Source organism: Mya arenaria, chromosome 3 (genome assembly GCF_026914265.1).
Source record: "Mya arenaria isolate MELC-2E11 chromosome 3, ASM2691426v1".
In the NCBI taxonomy this organism is placed as follows: Eukaryota; Metazoa; Mollusca; class Bivalvia; order Myida; family Myidae; genus Mya; species Mya arenaria.
Window position 1 is genome coordinate 78,094,038 of NC_069124.1, and position 16,437 is coordinate 78,110,474.

The following is a 16,437-nucleotide window of genomic DNA, read 5'->3' on the forward strand; positions in this document are numbered from 1 at the left end:
AAATATATGATTGTCTATCTCATTTTTATCCCATGTAAATGTGACGGTGTGGTCTTTGGCGTTGTGTAGTGGAGTCTGTTGCGTTGTGTAGTGTGAAGTCGTGTAGTGGAGTCTGTGGCGTTGTGTAGTGTGGCGTTGTGAAGTGGAGTCCCGTGGCGTTGTGAAGGGGAACCTGTGGCGTTGTGTAGTCTGGCGTTGTGTAGTGGAGTCTGTAGCGTTGTGTAGTGGAGTCTGTGGCGTTGTGTAGTGGAGTCTGTGGCGTTGTGTAGTGGAGTCTGTGGCGTTGTGTAGTGGAGTCTGTGGCGTTGTGTAGTGTATATGTGGCGTTGTGTAGTGTAGTCAGCTGCCTGTGTAGTGTAGTCTATGGCGTGGTGTAGTGTATCTAAGACGTTGTGTAGTGGAGTCTGTGGCGTTGGGTTGTGTAGTCTGTGTCGTTGTGTAGTGTATCTTAGACGTTGTGTAATGGAGTCTGTGGCGTTGTATTTGTCTGTGGCGTTGTGTAGTGTAGTCTGTGGCGTTGTGTAATGTATCTTAGACGTTGTGTAGTGGAGTCTGTGACGTTGTGTAGTGTAGTCTGTGGCGTTGTGTAGTGGAGTCTATGGAGTTGTGTAGTGGTGTATGTGGCGTTGTGTAGTGTAGTCTGTGGCGTTGAGTAATGTAGTCAGTGGCGTTGTGTAGTGTATCTTAGACGTTTATTGGAGTCTGTGGCGTTGTGTAGTGTAGTCTGTGGCGTTGTGTAGTGTATCTTAGACGTTGTGTAGTGGAGTCAATGGCGTTGTATTTGTCAGTGACGTTGTGTAGTGTAGTCTGTGGCGTTGTGTATTGTAGTCTGTGGCGTTGTGTAGTGTATCTGTTGCGTTATGTAGTGTAGTCTGTGTCGTTGTGTAGTGTAGTCTGTGGCGTTGTTAAGTGTATCTGTGGGGTTGTGTAGTGGAGTCTGTAGCGTTGTGTAGTGGAGTCTGTGGCGTTGTGTAGTGGAGTCTGTGGCGTTGTATAGTGGAATCTGTGGCGTTGTGTAGTGGAGTCTGTGGCGTTGTGTAGTGTATATGTGGCGTTGTGTAGTGTAGTCAGCTGCCTGTGTAGTGTAGTCTATGGCGTGGTGTAGTGTATCTGTTGCGTTGTGTAGTGTAGTCTATGTCGTTGTGTATTGTAGTCGGTGGCGTTGTGTAGTGTATCTTTGGGTTTGTGCAGTGGAGTCTGTGGCGTTGTGTAGTGGAGTCTGTGGCGTTGTGTAGTGGAGTCTGTGGCGTTGTGTAGAGGAGTCTGTGGCGTTGTGTAGTGGAGTCTGTGGCGTTGTGTAGTGGAGTCTGTGGCGTTGTGTAGTGAAGTCTTTGGCGTTGTGTAGTGGAGTATGTGTCGTTGTATAGTGTAGTCTTTGGCGTTGTGTAGTGGAGTCTGTGGCGTTGTGTTGTGTAGTCATTGGCGTTGTGTAGTGTAGTCTATGGCGTTGTGTAATGGAGTCTGTGGAGTTGTGTAGTGGAGTCTGTGTCGTTGTGTAGTTTAGTCTGTGGCGTTGTGTAGTGTATCTGTGGCGTTGTGTAATGGAGTCTGTGGCGTTGTGTAGTGGAGTCTGTGGCGTTGTGTAGTGGAATCTGTGGCGTTGTGTAGTGGAGTCTGTGGCGTTGTGTAGTGTATATGTGGCGTTGTGTAGTGTAGTCAGCTGCCTGTGTAGTGTAGTCTATGGCGTGGTGTAGTGTATCTGTTGCGTTGTGTAGTGTAGTCTATGTCGTTGTGTATTGTAGTCGGTGGCGTTGTGTAGTGTATCTTTGGATTTGTGAAGTGGAGTCTGTGGCGTTGTGTAGTGGAGTCTGTGGCGTTGTGTAGTGGAGTCTGTGGCGTTGTGTAGAGGAGTCTGTGGCGTTGTGTAGTGGAGTCTGTGGCGTTGTGTAGTGGAGTCTGTGGCGTTGTGTAGTGAAGTCTTTGGCGTTGTGTAGTGGAGTATGTGTCGTTGTATAGTGTAGTCTTTGGCGTTGTGCAGTGGAGTCTGTGGCGTTGTGTAGTGGAGTCTGTGGCGTTGTGTAGTGGAGTCTGTGGCGTTGTGTAGAGGAGTCTGTGGCGTTGTGTAGTGGAGTCTGTGGCGTTGTGTAGTGGAGTCTGTGGCGTTGTGTAGTGAAGTCTTTGGCGTTGTGTAGTGGAGTATGTGTCGTTGTATAGTGTAGTCTTTGGCGTTGTGTAGTGGAGTCTGTGGCGTTGTGTTGTGTAGTATTTGGCGTTGTGTAGTGTAGTCTATGGCGTTGTGTAGTGGAGTCTGTGGAGTTGTGTAGTGGAGTCTGTGTCGTTGTGTAGTTTAGTCTGTGGCGTTGTGTAGTGTATCTGTGGCGTTGTGTAATGGAGTCTGTGGCGTTGTGTAGTGGAGTCTCTGTCGTTGCGTAGTGTAGTCTTTGGCGTTGTGTAGTGTATCTGTGACATTTTTTAGTGGAGTCTGTGTCGTTGTGTCGTGTAGTATGTGGCGTTGTGTAGGGTAGTATGTGGCGTTGTGTAGTGTAGTCTGTGGCGTTGTGTAGTGTATCTTAAACGTTGTGTAGTAGAGTCTGTGACGTTGTGTAGTGGAGTATGTGGCCTTGTGTAGTGGAGTCTATGGAGTTGTGTAGTGGTGTATGTGGCGTTGTGTAGTGTAGTCTGTGGCGTTGTGTAGTGTAGTCAGTGGCGTTGTGTAGTGTATCTTAGACGTTTATTGGAGTCTGTGGTGTTGTGTAGTGTAGTCTGTGGCGTTGTGTAGTGTACCTTAGACGTTGTGTAGTGGAGTCTATGGCGTTGTATTTGTCAGTGACGTTGTGTAGTGTAGTCTGTGGCGTTGTGTAGTGTAGTCTGTGGCGTTGTGTAGTGGAGTTTGCAGCGTTGTGTAGTGGAGTCTGTGTCGTTGTGTAGTGTAGTCTGTGGCGTTGTCTGTGTCGTTGTATAGTGTAGTCTGTGGCGTTGTGTAGTGAAGAGATGTGGCGTTGTGTAGTGGAGTCTGTGGCGTTGTGTAGTGTATATGTGGCGTTGTGTAGTGTAGTCAGCTGCCTGTGTAGTGTAGTCTATGGCGTTGTGTAGTGTATCTGTGGCGTTGTGTAGTGGAGTCGGTGGCTTTGTGTAGTGTATCTGTGGCGTTGTGTAGTGGCGTTGTGTAGTGGAGTCTGTGGCGTTGTGTAGTGTAGTCGGTGGCGTTGTGTAGCGTATCTGTGGGGTTGTGTAGTGGAGTTTGCGGCGTTGTGTAGAGGAGTCTGTGGCGTTGTGTAGTAGAGTCTGTGGTGTTGTGTAAGTTTCTCGTGTGCTCTTGATCATTATGTTCTTAACATCTTGTTAAAATTTAAAGTGACAACTTTTAATATTCAAAATCAATACATACACATGCATAACAAAGATACATTTTGAGTAACTTCTTACTAAATAATGCATTTATGGAAAATATTACTTACTGATAACAAGATTTTTACTGTGTATTTAATAGCTGAAAACGCAAAATATGAAATGATAGGTGAGTGCTAAAAATTGATAATAACCGTGATCTACTATCGTCTCATAAGGTTTCTGCACCTTTCTTTCAAACTCAACTCGGTATTCTTCATAAGAACCATTGTTTTCGACATGTATTCGTCCTTTTTGTTATATGTAACAATTGTATTCATTGTGGTAAATCAATTGTATGATTCAGAATGCATCTTTAAGGTATTAGGTTCGCCCCTGTAGTTTAAACTGCGTTGTTATACAGCAACCATTAAATATGTGCCTGCTTACACTTCACTTTGAAAAGCTCCAGCACATAACAGGAAGCCTTGCATGAGAGCGCTGCTAATACGAGCTGACTTCTATTGGAGAAATTATGTTGGACGCACCATAAATATCCTCCTTTTTGTAATTATTCTGGGACGGCTCCCGTTACCATGGCGACGCTATTGTCAATATTCCTTTACTCTGGCTTGCAAGGCACAGATACCAGAGCATTTCTCCAAATATTGGATGATCAATGGAGAGGATTAATGATGTGAGTAGTGGAAGTGTTTTGCGTTGTAAACTTTAAAACAAGATTAGTTTACACGGATGTATAGTTCGGCCACTGGTGTATTATTTAAGTGGTACATCATGATGCAAATGTCTGTAATATTTGAATGTTAATATTAGTGTTGGAACAGTCGTATGTGCAAATTCATTTATTCAAGATTTCCATCAAAACAACTACTTTGTATTTAGTATGATAGGATTCACAGATCGTTTGATTTTTTTTTTTCGCTATTATGATTGTAATATCATGATCGAACATGTTAGACATTGAGTATGCTTTCAAATTGAAATATAGCTTTGAACAGCTTTTAAACGACGGTTTGCTTTTGGGAACTTGACCTTTCAAAAATAATATTTGTGAAATAATTTCATGTCATATTGGCAGATAAAACCAGCTTGATTTATAAAGCAATCTTATCAGTGGGTTGTGAGATATGTGCCAGCGTTATCTCAAGTCTCATTTGATCTATGCGCCCTGATGGAGAGCTAGTATTTAACAATAAATTACTATTTTCATTCATAAAATGTGACAAAACGTGAGTGGAGATAAAAGGAAGAAGAACGTGGATCGCCGTTCAAATTACCTCAGACGTATGTAGAATTTCAAAACGTTATAAATACGCACCTTCTTTTACATAAGTTATATTTAAAGAGCTTAAACAGAAACAAAGTTATACTTATAAGCACACCTGATTTGAAATAAAAGGTAAAGCAAGGATCGAGAATAGCGCTCCAAACCCGGGTTGTGCATAGCGACACTTGGGCCCAAAGCATAGCTTTGTTTATTGAAAACATTTTAATATTCTTTAACGTCATGTCAATCAATCGATCAGTTACTTTTTATTTCAAGCTTTATATAAGAAATCGACTTAATTTAATGTTCGCTTTTCGGGGTTTTGCCCCCCCCCCCCCCCTAAAATATAATACTTATAAGAGCAGTCTGTTTTCATGCTCTTAAGAGCGCGCGCCCAAACATATGTTCTGTGTAAACAGCAGACTTAAGTGTTTCATTGAATTTTTCCTGGTTCCTACTAACACGAAAGTCGAATCGCTTATAGAACACTCGAGCAAAATTCAAGTTGTCACACAATCTACATATGGAAAATGATTGAACACTCAATGAATTCTGTGACCACAAGTTTGTTTAAAGAGACTCGCTCATGTTTTTTTTGTAAAATGCACTATTTTTGTATTACGAAATTAAGTACGGCAAATCATTAGGATTGTTAAAACTAAGATACCAATAGCTGGAACCCTTTAGCATGAGATGATACATTTGTATGTGCTTAAATATCGCCTTGAAGACCACAATTCCCAATAGCGTTCATAACGGCTCAAAACATCCATCACTTTGTCCTGGTGGCCTAGAGGCTGTTTTCTTTTTTTATTGACTTTGGATCACATTCTAAATAAAAACAAAATACTTTTTTCTAATTTAATTGTATTTTGTTCTGCAATTTCGATATCATATTTACATATACATTACTGGAAAAAAAACATAAGGTCATTTTGGTCAAAAAAGATAAGCGAGTCCATTTTATGCATGACCAAAACTTGCGTGGTAGGTTGTGTTTCTTTTTCAGCTGTTTCTTCACCAGCTGTGAATAAAACAGAAGAAAATAGGAAGAAGTTTGCCAAGAAGGTCACACTTGTGGTGTTAACTCTGCATGTGACATAATACAAGCACTACACGTGTAGTAATACGTTGTCTATTTCAAACAGTTTGATTTCGGTCTCGGAAACGTCGATCTGCAAAGCATTATGATATAGCAAAAATTGAATTGACTTGTATAATATGTATTCACTTCACCTTATATTGTTCAAACAATGATGGGCGATTTATTCAATGAACAATACCCAGTACGATAACAAAGAAATCTCCAATCTTTGCTAAGTTCAACACACAAATGCGTTCCGAATTCCTCCGTATCTAGACACCAAATCTCACGAATAAGTGAAGAGAATTGTTATCATTTTTCTGCGTGTTATCATGATAACAGTACACAAATTTTCCCACGTTGGTCAACAATTATATCGACATCCGTCTTAAATAAACGAATTGAATTCGTTGACTGTGCGGAATTAAAGAATGACTTCATAAAGTTTTAGACGCAAGTATTCTACTGAGACATGCCTCATTCATTTGACCGATTACCTACGTTTTAATATGGATAAAGGAAATCTTGTTGGCATGGTGCTCTTAGACTTACAGAAAGCGTTTGATACGGTCAACCATGATATTCTTCTAATGAAACTTAAAGCCATTGGTCTGAACGAGTCAACAACACGATGGTTTTCCTCATACCTGTCCGACCGTCACCAACTTGTTTCAGTCTCTGGTACTTTATCCTCTCAATCAAAGGTCACATGTGGTGTCCCACAAGGATCAATATTAGGTCCACTTTAATTTTTAATTTACGTGAATGATATGCCAGCTGTTGTCAGAAATAAGCTGCTCCTATACGCCGATGATTCCGCAATTTTAGTGTCAGGCAAAAGTACAGAAGATTTAGAGTCTAGCCTTTCTGAAGAATTAGAACTTGTTAGTGAGTGGCTTATCTGTAATAAGCTATCTCTGCATTTGGGTAAAACAGAAACTATTTTATTCGGGTCAAAACAGAGGCTTAAATCTAAAGGCAATCTAAACGTGACTTGCAAAGGTTTGCCAATTGAATGTAAAACTTCAGTAAAATATTTAGGCGCAACCATTGATAATTGCTTGTCTTTTGAGGACATGGCTAGGTCTGTCATGAAAAAGGCAAACACAAGGTTAAAATTCTTATTTAGGAAGCGTGAGTACCTTACCCAACACACAAAAAGGTTACTGGTCATGTCCCTTATTCAGTGCCATCTAGACTTTGCCTCTACCATCTGGTTTTATTCTGTGAACCAAGACTTGCGTAATAAGCTTCAGGTCACACAAAACAAACTAATGAGATTTGTTTTAAATTTAGAATCTAGGTCCCACATTGGAAAATCTCAGTTTAATTGTCTTAACTGGTTACCTGTGGACAAAAGGTTTGATTTTATAACTCTTTGTCATGTTTTTAAGATTCATTCCAAATTGGCCCCTTCATATCTAAGTGAACATTTTAACCCCGTTAGTGTGGCACACAATTATAAAACTAGATTCAGAATGTCCGCTACATCTCAGGGCACTGATTTTATGGATAGTAGGCGTTTTTCATATCCAAAGGTCAATAGTTTTGGTAAGAAATCCTTTGCTTACCGAGGATGCTCACTATGGAATGATCTTCCTAAGAAAATAAGGTTCAGCAAGTCTTTGAAGTCTTTTAAATCTTCCCTTAAAACATATTTGTTGGACTAGGGCTGTTCATATATTCATGTATTTTATATTGTAATAGATAGATTCATGTCCAAGGTAATCTTACATTTTTAATTTAGCATACCTATTATTCATGGATATTCATGTCTTGTTTTATTGTCCATTGTTGAATACATTCTGTTAATCTAGTACTTGAACAGCACTTCAATTGTGATACACTGTGATACTTCTTATTTTACCTAACATATTATTATTTATATTTAAATATGCAATACAATTAATACATAATCAGTCTTCTACTGTGATATTTTTTATTTTTTTTTAATTATAATGTCTTAATAGCATGTCTTCCTATGTCAACTAGTTTGTTATATAAGGACCACAATGGAAATAAGGGATTATCAATCCCTTTTTTGTGTTATCCTTAGATATATAATGTAGTTAACATGGATATATTTTATTCCTGATATTATTTATCATGTGTTTAATTCCATGCTATGTACATTTTATGCTGAAATAAATCTATCTATCTATCTATCTAAAGTATGTATATACCTATTTATATATCTTAATAATCGCTACTATTCTTGTATGATTACAGAAGATGGAGGTCAGATGACAACGCTGGTGCATGCTAACCGCGAAACATCCCCGTGGTAACGGCAAGAATAAGCTCCCTACCCACGGTCCCCTTGACAACGTTGTCGGGAGGATCCAGCTGAATTCAGGATAAAATGACAGTCCTAAAGAAATCCAAAGTATTCTTTTTCTTAGTTGCGTCCGTCATGGGATTATCGTTCTTCACATTCATCTACAGATGGAATCTAGTGGAGAAAATATCATTTGCACCATTTCGAGATTCTAGAATTTCAAATGTACATTTACGAGACATGACGGTCGAGTTTGAACTCTTGGACAAGAAACAATGGGTAAATCCTGGCGATATCTCCACACGTAGTCAAACACCAAATAACGAGCTTGATGTGAATACCAACTTGCACCAAATCAGAGACTCGATACCTCATGCCAAAACAAATGTGACACATGACCATATAACACTCAATGACTCCAGTACGCGCACCAAGGAGCTTATCTCAAATACATATTCTGTCCCTAAAACTAATTTAGCATCCCTTAAATCTGACAGTATAAACAAAACAGTCAGTGCTACTTTTTCGAAACATAACATGGAGACAGAAAAGGAGGTTAGTGGTGATCGAATGACAAATACAATAGCGATAAACGCGGAGATACTAACTAAGCACAAAAGCAAACCTGCACACCCCCGCATAGGGTTTAATAAACATAGATTTGGACACAGAAAGAAGTTAAAAACAAACTATATGAACAGTTTTACACGTATTAGAGATGATTTAATTCAGAACGGTGTACCGGAGAAAGTTGCGGTAGCTATTCTGAAGAAACATGGTATTGATAGTCTCTCGGATTTAACAAGTTTTCAAGAAGTAGAAAGAAGAGTTGATTCGTGTGAAAATTGTTTCAAATTAAACTTGACCCAGATGCTGGTTCCAACTGACATGTGTGCAGAAAATGCGGATGTGTTGTTGTTGGTTACATCGACTGCCACTAATCTTGAGGCGCGGTCGGCAATCAGGGAAACATGGGGGGCCGCATGCAACACCCCCACCACAAACATCCGCTGTGTCTTCGTATTCGGAAATACTGGTGATATGGGCGTAAACAGACTTTTACAGGAGGAGGCGAGGACACATAATGACATACTTCAGATAGACTTTTACGACACCTATGCAAATTTGACATACAAAACCATGACAGCACTGCGGTGGGCAGCACAGAATTGTGGAAACACCAAGTACGTGATGAAAACAGACGATGACATGTTTGTTAACACGGAACTATTGCCTATTTTTATTCAGGGCGCCCCGAAACGAGATTTTCTGGGCGGGCACTGTTGGGGCCCGAGCTCCCCACATAGAGACCCCGGATCTAAGTGGTTTGTGTCGTTTCGACAGTACAACCACCCGTACTTTCCTGCCATGTGTAGCGGTACCGGCTATATAATGTCCACAGATCTCATCAGTAAAATTGTCAACGTCTCTAACAACATCCCATTCTTTCATCTAGAAGACGTGTACATAGCCATCTGTGCCAAAACGATTGGCGTGCAACCATTGCTTCTTAGTGGATTTAAAAATGAAGTAGTGGACTTCACGCCATGTGTATACAGAAATCTTGTAATAACCTCTCACGGGTTTTCCCCAGACAGTCTCCGGCAAGTCTGGAGGGAATCGAGGAGGTGCGAACTCTCCAAGCTGTCCCCATCTCAAGTATTCAAATCTATACGGGTGTGATATCTAGAACATACCAGTAAGACATATGTACTTTTCGTTACCCCTCTCATTTGTCTTTCAATATTTCCACACAGCTTTTAGAGCCCTCCAGAATGTACATGATACGGTCTGTGTTTTCAAAAACTTATAAACTCGTACTACACAAGATTACTTACAATTCTTCCTTCGACGTTTAAAACGACGTTTCCCGTTAGAGTGGCCAGCTATTGACGGTTCGGTTGAAACTCCGAGGAGTGACCCTGTAACATGTTAGAACAATATGCGTTTAAATTAATGATATATTTTCCGTTTTGTCGTATATGTTAATTTGAAACTTAACATGTACATTTAAAGAAAGCATTATGGAAGCGATTGTTGGAGGAGAGGGGGTGTATTAAATAAAATGTTATACATGTGCTCGTATTCTCTTGTTCAATGCAAAGTATTACAAATACTCTAGTGCGTTGATTATGCGTCGCGTTGTAAGTGAAAATACACGTGACTTGATTTGAATAAAATAATGACACGTCTGACAGCATATTAGGGCGTGTAAAATGCAGGTATAGGACCAAATCGCCCGGACAAATCCCTCACCAATTTTGGTGTCTTTGTCGTAAGCTGAAATGTGTTGTTTCTGGTTTTAGGTATTATTCTGCTAAACTGTTCAGTTGTCACAAAGCGTGCGTGTGTGTTAATTTCCAATACTTTCACGATATTTAATAGCTTTCAGCTTCAGAAATGCATCCTTCTGTGTCACTTCCTTCATTATCTGATATTTTCCTTTAGTTTAAAATTAGCCTTTAATTTCCCTAGTATTGCAGTGACATCAATGAACTGAGGTAGCTTGCTGTGCACATATAAAACCATACATAAGGCAGTATAAAGTTGTGTTTTATTGTCAATGCATATCACATGGTATTGTGTAACAATGTTACCGGTAGGTTGTGGAAGGCACAACATCCACTAACCAGTAAGTTGTGAATAAGTACATCTTGTGTTTCATTTTTTAGTAGTCGTTATGGTCACCCTTTGCAGTCGTTACCAAATTATTCAAACAGCTAATACAGATGCTGACAAAATACTCGCTTGGTTTACCATACTTGCCATATCAAATTAATTATTTATTAAAATATTAATTAGTATAGTTTCATATCGCAAGAGTGTTAAACCAAGGTTGTTTGGTTGAATGCAAAATATTAAAGTGTATACAGAATTAGAATTTTAATATGTAAGCAATGCTAAAGAACATGTGGACTCGATGCAGATATACAATATGGGCATTTGTCTTTTCAAGACTCTATCCATAATATTTCGTAGCGAAGGATATGATCTCCACATTTATTACCAATATTGTCATTAAAACCTGGGATTAATAGCAAAAAAAATTCTTACTCTCAGATAAAATTTGAAACTTTAAAATTTTAATGAAAACTTTCAATTAAAATAAACATTTGGTGAAAAAATACATTTTTACTGTCTCACATCGAGTATCATCATATTAATAAGGAAAAGATGGAGTCAAGCATACGTATTTTTCATATCAGATCGTACAAAAGGGAAAAAAATAATTACGAACCAATTTTATTACTTTAAGACAAACTTTGTTTCACATGCCATATTACTCGCCGATTGATTTACTCCCCCCCACCACCACCACGGGATCATGCAGCAGGAGGGGAAATAAAACCAATACCCTACAGGTGAATACGCAGGATTTTACTGTTCCTGGACATCGATTTTCTACTTAACTTTAAATGTTCAAAAAGGACGGAAATATATTTTTAATCAATTTTCCGAAAAATGTATTTGAAAGAGAAACATGTTCTGCATCGCTATCCGCTGGAAGCTAAGCAATCGGATGTCTATAAATAACTTTAAATAGCGAAACAAATTTTAGCTACTTCTTAATTCAAGAAAACCCAATAACTTTGGGTAACCAACAAAACTTAAAAAGACCGAAATATAAAACTCATAAAATGAAAACAAAAGCATCATCTTTAAGGAAAAGAATAATTCTTACATATATGTACGAAGATCGGTTGATCGGTTGAAAGACTAATTCATGAGAAGTGTTTAACCATTTCCCCCTATATAACTCTATAGGCACTTTCGCTACACTCGATTTCAAACTACTTTTTACCTATTCTGGATTTAAATTGAAACCTTCTCATCGCAATTATGTTTTTTTTTAACTTTGGTTTTTGTGTTTACTTCTGTTCAGAAAAAAAAAATTAACCGGTTGATCTATATTTACAGTCCTATTGAACTCTTCGTATTACCAAACCAGCTGATAACAAAAACTGTCGGCAGTGCAATAGCTTTGTTCAAAATATGTTGCAGTCACCAAAACAGACACAAACACAAAAACACATTCAAAGTTGGTTAATTCAGCCATAATTATGAAATTTAATGGTATTAAATGCATAAAACCTATTTTGGCTACTTATCCTACATGACGCAGTCGATAATATTGCTGACTACAGACCAAGGCGTTCCGAATTCGAATGCTGCTGCCGACGAAAAAATAATACCCGGGTACAGACCTACGGGATAAACTTGTTGATATCCCCGGCAGAAGAGCTTATGTATTTCGTATGAATAATTTAGATCTGATTATGTGCTATGTCTATTACAATAATATTACAAACATTTTTTTCTTTTCAATTATATATTTGAATTCCTTCATTATTTAATGTTTTCTATACAAACCCGTATACAAGTTATGTTTCCATAAACTATTTTCTTATAGAAGAACTCAGCACCTGTGCAAGTACTTCAAATGTGGTTTCATGACGTTGAATTTCATGACGTTAAATATAAAAGCACTGAAAGTGCAGAGAGACTGGATGAATGATAAAGTGGGTGTCGGGTCTGATTATGTTAACGTAAAGCATTAAATAGGTTATTGCGAAATGAGGTTAAAATCAATTGAAATATTTTGAATACTTGACTTGACCTATGTGTTAGAACTGTTCATGTTTGCCATGTTCTAGACATCTTGTTTGAATGGAAAATGTGTGTGAGTGTGTATTATATCGTTTTAAATGACTTAAATACTTAACATGACTTATGTTTTAGAACTGTTGATGTTTGTTATAAGCAAGGAGTGTGGTTTTAATGGAAATGGGTCTGATATTGTATTGTAATATTACTTTATACTAGTATGTGAATTCTGCAAAATATTAGTGATATGCACTAACACACTTTTAGATCGTTTTTAAGTCAATGTGTGTTGCAAGAAGTAAGCTGTGAATGATGCATGATATGAAAGCAATGATACAATATGGAAGAAGTTGCAACATATCTATCGTAATTCACTTCTCCATCTGCAAAGCCGACATTTAAATTGCAATCATAGACATACCGCAATCACATCTTCAATGCTTTGCGTCATCAGAATCAGTCTCGACAATACTCTTTTCCTTTAGTATCTGAGTACTTTCTGTTCTTTGATAAGAAAACAGTCGCGAATAATGTATACAGCAAGGAGTCGGCACTGACGACAACGATTACGATACACACCGATTTCAACATCATGCATAGGCGATGTATCATCAATTTACACCTTAATGCATTTTATTATTGATATCAGGTGTCTTTCTTTTTATAATAACGACTTTTAGACATTACAACTCAATCAACAAGTCGTAAACAAAGACTGCTGTCTTAATCACATTCCGCACACCTTCCTTCGCCAAACTTCCAAAATCCATCTCTTGGCAGATGCGAATGTTAACCACATCAAAAGAAGTTATATGGAAACCATATGTTCATTATATAAACATTCCCTGAACCCTTCAATGTTCTTTGTCATCAGTCTCGACACCCACTATACCATTTTCCAGTCTCGCAGTACATCAAGTGCTCTGATTTTCGGACCGTCACCGCATTTTATTAAAACTCTTTCGATTAGTCGTTCATACATAAGCGCATAATGATAAATACAACCCGAACTATCTCAATCAGATCAGTCCGTATCAGATTTTCCAGTTCCACTGACTGAGGCCCAATCGCATCTGTAATTTTAATGCGTTTTGGCCAAATATGCCATTCTTCCTGTTAGCTAAACATTGACTCAATTGGCATTTTTAGCATTAAACGGTGCAGTTCTATACATCTGTGCACACATTTCAAGTTTTCGCAGTCGCAGTCGAATTTTCACCAATTGTGTGTGCTCGTACATATAGCGGAAGACTTCGGTTTTTAGAAATGATAGGTGAAAGTTTTGAAACCAGATTAAGACATATTTGAGTGTACCGGACACGATAAATGACTTTAATAATAATAATTTGCCAGAGATAATAAATTGCAATACATTTCTTGCCAAAAAATGAAACTTACTAAATAATACAGTTTGGTCCCTATCAGTAAACCTGCACTGCATTTTTATGGAAAAACAAACAAACATGTGATTAGTCTACGTAAACATACTCCCCAAACTAGCCCAAACTGAGAGTCTGTTTCAGACTTTTCAAATTCTGTCTGTCATCCGAACGCGAGTGCAACTATGATTTTGGCCCAAAGATTACATTTTCGAAGGTTTTCACCTGAGCCTGGACTCAAATGGCATTTTCAGCATCAAACGGTAAATTTCTACACATTTTTGCACACATTTCAAGTTCTAGTAGTCATATTCTTACCAAATTTGGACATTTTAGATGCTTGTAGGTAGGAAGGCAAACGACTCTTATACACAAAAAGGGCAAAAGATGTAAAAAAACAGGAAATGGCATATATTGATCAACTTGACAAGTTAATGCATTCAAAAGTGATAATTTGTCAGAAATAGTGAAATGCAGTACATTTTTGATAGACAGTTTAGACAGGGTATTGAGCTTACATTTAGACATTATGTCCATGAGTATACATATATCAAAGTTTATACATTCACAAGTGGACCAGAAAACAAAACAAAACTCACAATAAATACATCAGGGAAAATTAATGGACAGATTACAAAATCAAAATATTTTAGATAAATAAATCTACCCATACTATTAAAGTATGCGATAGCTAGAGGACATTGTGTTAAAAAGTTTCTTTTGTGGGTGTACATATGTTAATATATTCATACTAGTAATAGAACACATTTCTAAAATTGAAAGCATACTGTAATAAGTACACATGACTAAATTTCTATTTATTTAATATCATTTGACTGCATTATTTCAACAAATTTTGGTACATTTGGTCATTTCCAATAATAGTTATCAATATGTGTGTTTCTTAAGTCATTATAAAGAGGACATTTTGTAATAAAATGAAATTCATCTTCTAATACATTGCATAATATACACTTTCTATCCTGAAATATTATTGGTTCATCTTTATGCCATCTTCCTGCGTCAACGTCTAATCTATGAGATGATCCTCTTACTTTACTAAGGTCTTTTTGAATTTCATACATTGATATTGATGAATTAAAGTTAGAGCTCAAAATTACAAAAGTGACTCTTTTTGTAAAAATCAATTTTGTCCCAAAATTGTTTCTGCATTTTTTTATGCAAAACACTTTCGATTAGTCCTACATACATAAATACACTCAAAACTAGCTCAATACGTTTGTTTCAGGTTGGTCAGTTTCACTGTCTTCCAAGCGGCTGTGCATCCGTACTTATAAGGTAATTTTCGAGGTTGTTCAACTAAACCTGGACTCAAATGACATTTTCGTCATCAAAGGGCAGTTCTTCACATTTTTGCATAAGGTTTAATTTGTTGGTATGTTCCAATAAATGCAGACGACTAATTTAAAAAAAAAACTAGGCAAAATTTGCGAAAACCATATAGTGGCATTTAAATCATCTGGACAAGATAAATGCATTTGATAATGATAAGTTACCAGAAGTAGTGAAATGCAACAACTTCTTACCAACAATGGAAATAAAGCAGTTAAGTGAAGTTAAAATGTTTTTTTTTTATGAAAGACTTTCTGTTAGTCCTCTATACTTGAATACATGGCATTATATATCTGATAAGGAAGGATTATAAGTTAATTTCAACTACAAATAAATTTGGGTGCCAGTCTAATGGTGAAAATACAGGTAAGTTGGAGGTGCGAGGACAAAATTGGTAGTTACTTTAATTGGAGGCAATTAATGGTTGGCAAAGTGGGAACAAACCTTACTCTCAACCACTTGAAGGGACATCCGGTAAACAATGGAATTAAAAAGTGGCAATGCATGTGAGTGTCACAAATTGGCTTTTTCCATCGACAAACATCTGGCTGACTGTTGATGCTTCCTAAAACAATGCATTGTTTGCCCCTGCTGTCTTTGTAAGGCATACTTTTTTTCATTTTCTGAGTGTTTATGTGGCGATTAATTTTTGCGACAACATGAGTGTTCAAGGGAGATAATTCGTACGGCTTTATTTATGGCATATGTAGACAGGATATAGTCGGCAATTGAGACACCATTTACGAAATACGTCATTCTCAGTTACATTCATAGGCGATGCATCGCTTATTTGCACCGTAATCCACTTCAACTATGCTTATTTAGTGCCTTTATGTTTACTTAAAAAATAAGGTATAATCCATTACAACTCAATAACCAAGTCGTAAACGAAAACGAAAACTGCTGTCTCCGTTATGTACGTTTTACGTTTTTGACGTCTCACGATCACGCACGTTTCTGACGTCTAATGATGGCGCACGTTTCTAACGTCCGACGATGACGCACGTTTCTGAATTCTCACGATGGCGCACGTTTCTGACATCTCGCTCGCGGGATAAACTTCCTCCATCTCGGTACCAACCATCTATTTTTCTTTATTATTTTCCTATTAACATTCATACTTTTATTTCTGCCATCAAGATTACCTTTATATGGTTTCAAAATGTTCTGAAATAGTTTACCT

General features: G+C 37.8%; 3 protein-coding genes across 5 annotated transcripts; 1 reads left to right on the plus strand and 2 right to left on the minus strand.

The window, feature by feature from the left end:
• Positions 1 to 14: 14 nt before the first annotated feature.
• LOC128226287 (uncharacterized) lies at positions 15 to 1,420 on the minus strand. Its single transcript, XM_052936166.1, has 2 exons — positions 1,190 to 1,420; positions 15 to 596 (listed from the first exon to the last, which is right to left on the minus strand). Exons 1-2 carry the CDS (start codon positions 1,418 to 1,420, stop codon positions 15 to 17), a joined length of 813 nt encoding a protein of 270 aa, XP_052792126.1.
• Positions 1,421 to 1,721: 301 nt separating this feature from the next.
• On the minus strand, positions 1,722 to 3,264 carry LOC128226288 (salivary glue protein Sgs-3-like). The gene is made up of 2 exons (XM_052936168.1): positions 2,772 to 3,264; positions 1,722 to 2,359 (listed from the first exon to the last, which is right to left on the minus strand). Exons 1-2 carry the CDS (start codon positions 3,262 to 3,264, stop codon positions 1,722 to 1,724), a joined length of 1,131 nt encoding a protein of 376 aa, XP_052792128.1.
• Positions 3,265 to 3,764: 500 nt separating this feature from the next.
• On the plus strand, positions 3,765 to 9,995 carry LOC128226783 (uncharacterized). Of its 3 annotated transcripts, XM_052936841.1 has the most exons (3): positions 4,035 to 4,073; positions 4,367 to 4,572; positions 7,869 to 9,995. In XM_052936841.1, the coding sequence occupies exon 3, from the start codon at positions 8,002 to 8,004 to the stop codon at positions 9,598 to 9,600; it is 1,599 nt and encodes a 532-aa protein (XP_052792801.1). In that variant the 5' UTR covers positions 4,035 to 4,073; positions 4,367 to 4,572; positions 7,869 to 8,001; the 3' UTR covers positions 9,601 to 9,995. The 3 variants fall into 3 exon arrangements, with proteins under 3 accessions (XP_052792800.1, XP_052792801.1, XP_052792799.1); XM_052936840.1 differs by lacking the exons at positions 4,035 to 4,073; positions 4,367 to 4,572 and adding an exon at positions 3,765 to 3,964; XM_052936839.1 differs by lacking the exon at positions 4,035 to 4,073 and having other exon boundaries at positions 4,158 to 4,572.
• Positions 9,996 to 16,437: the final 6,442 nt, after the last annotated feature.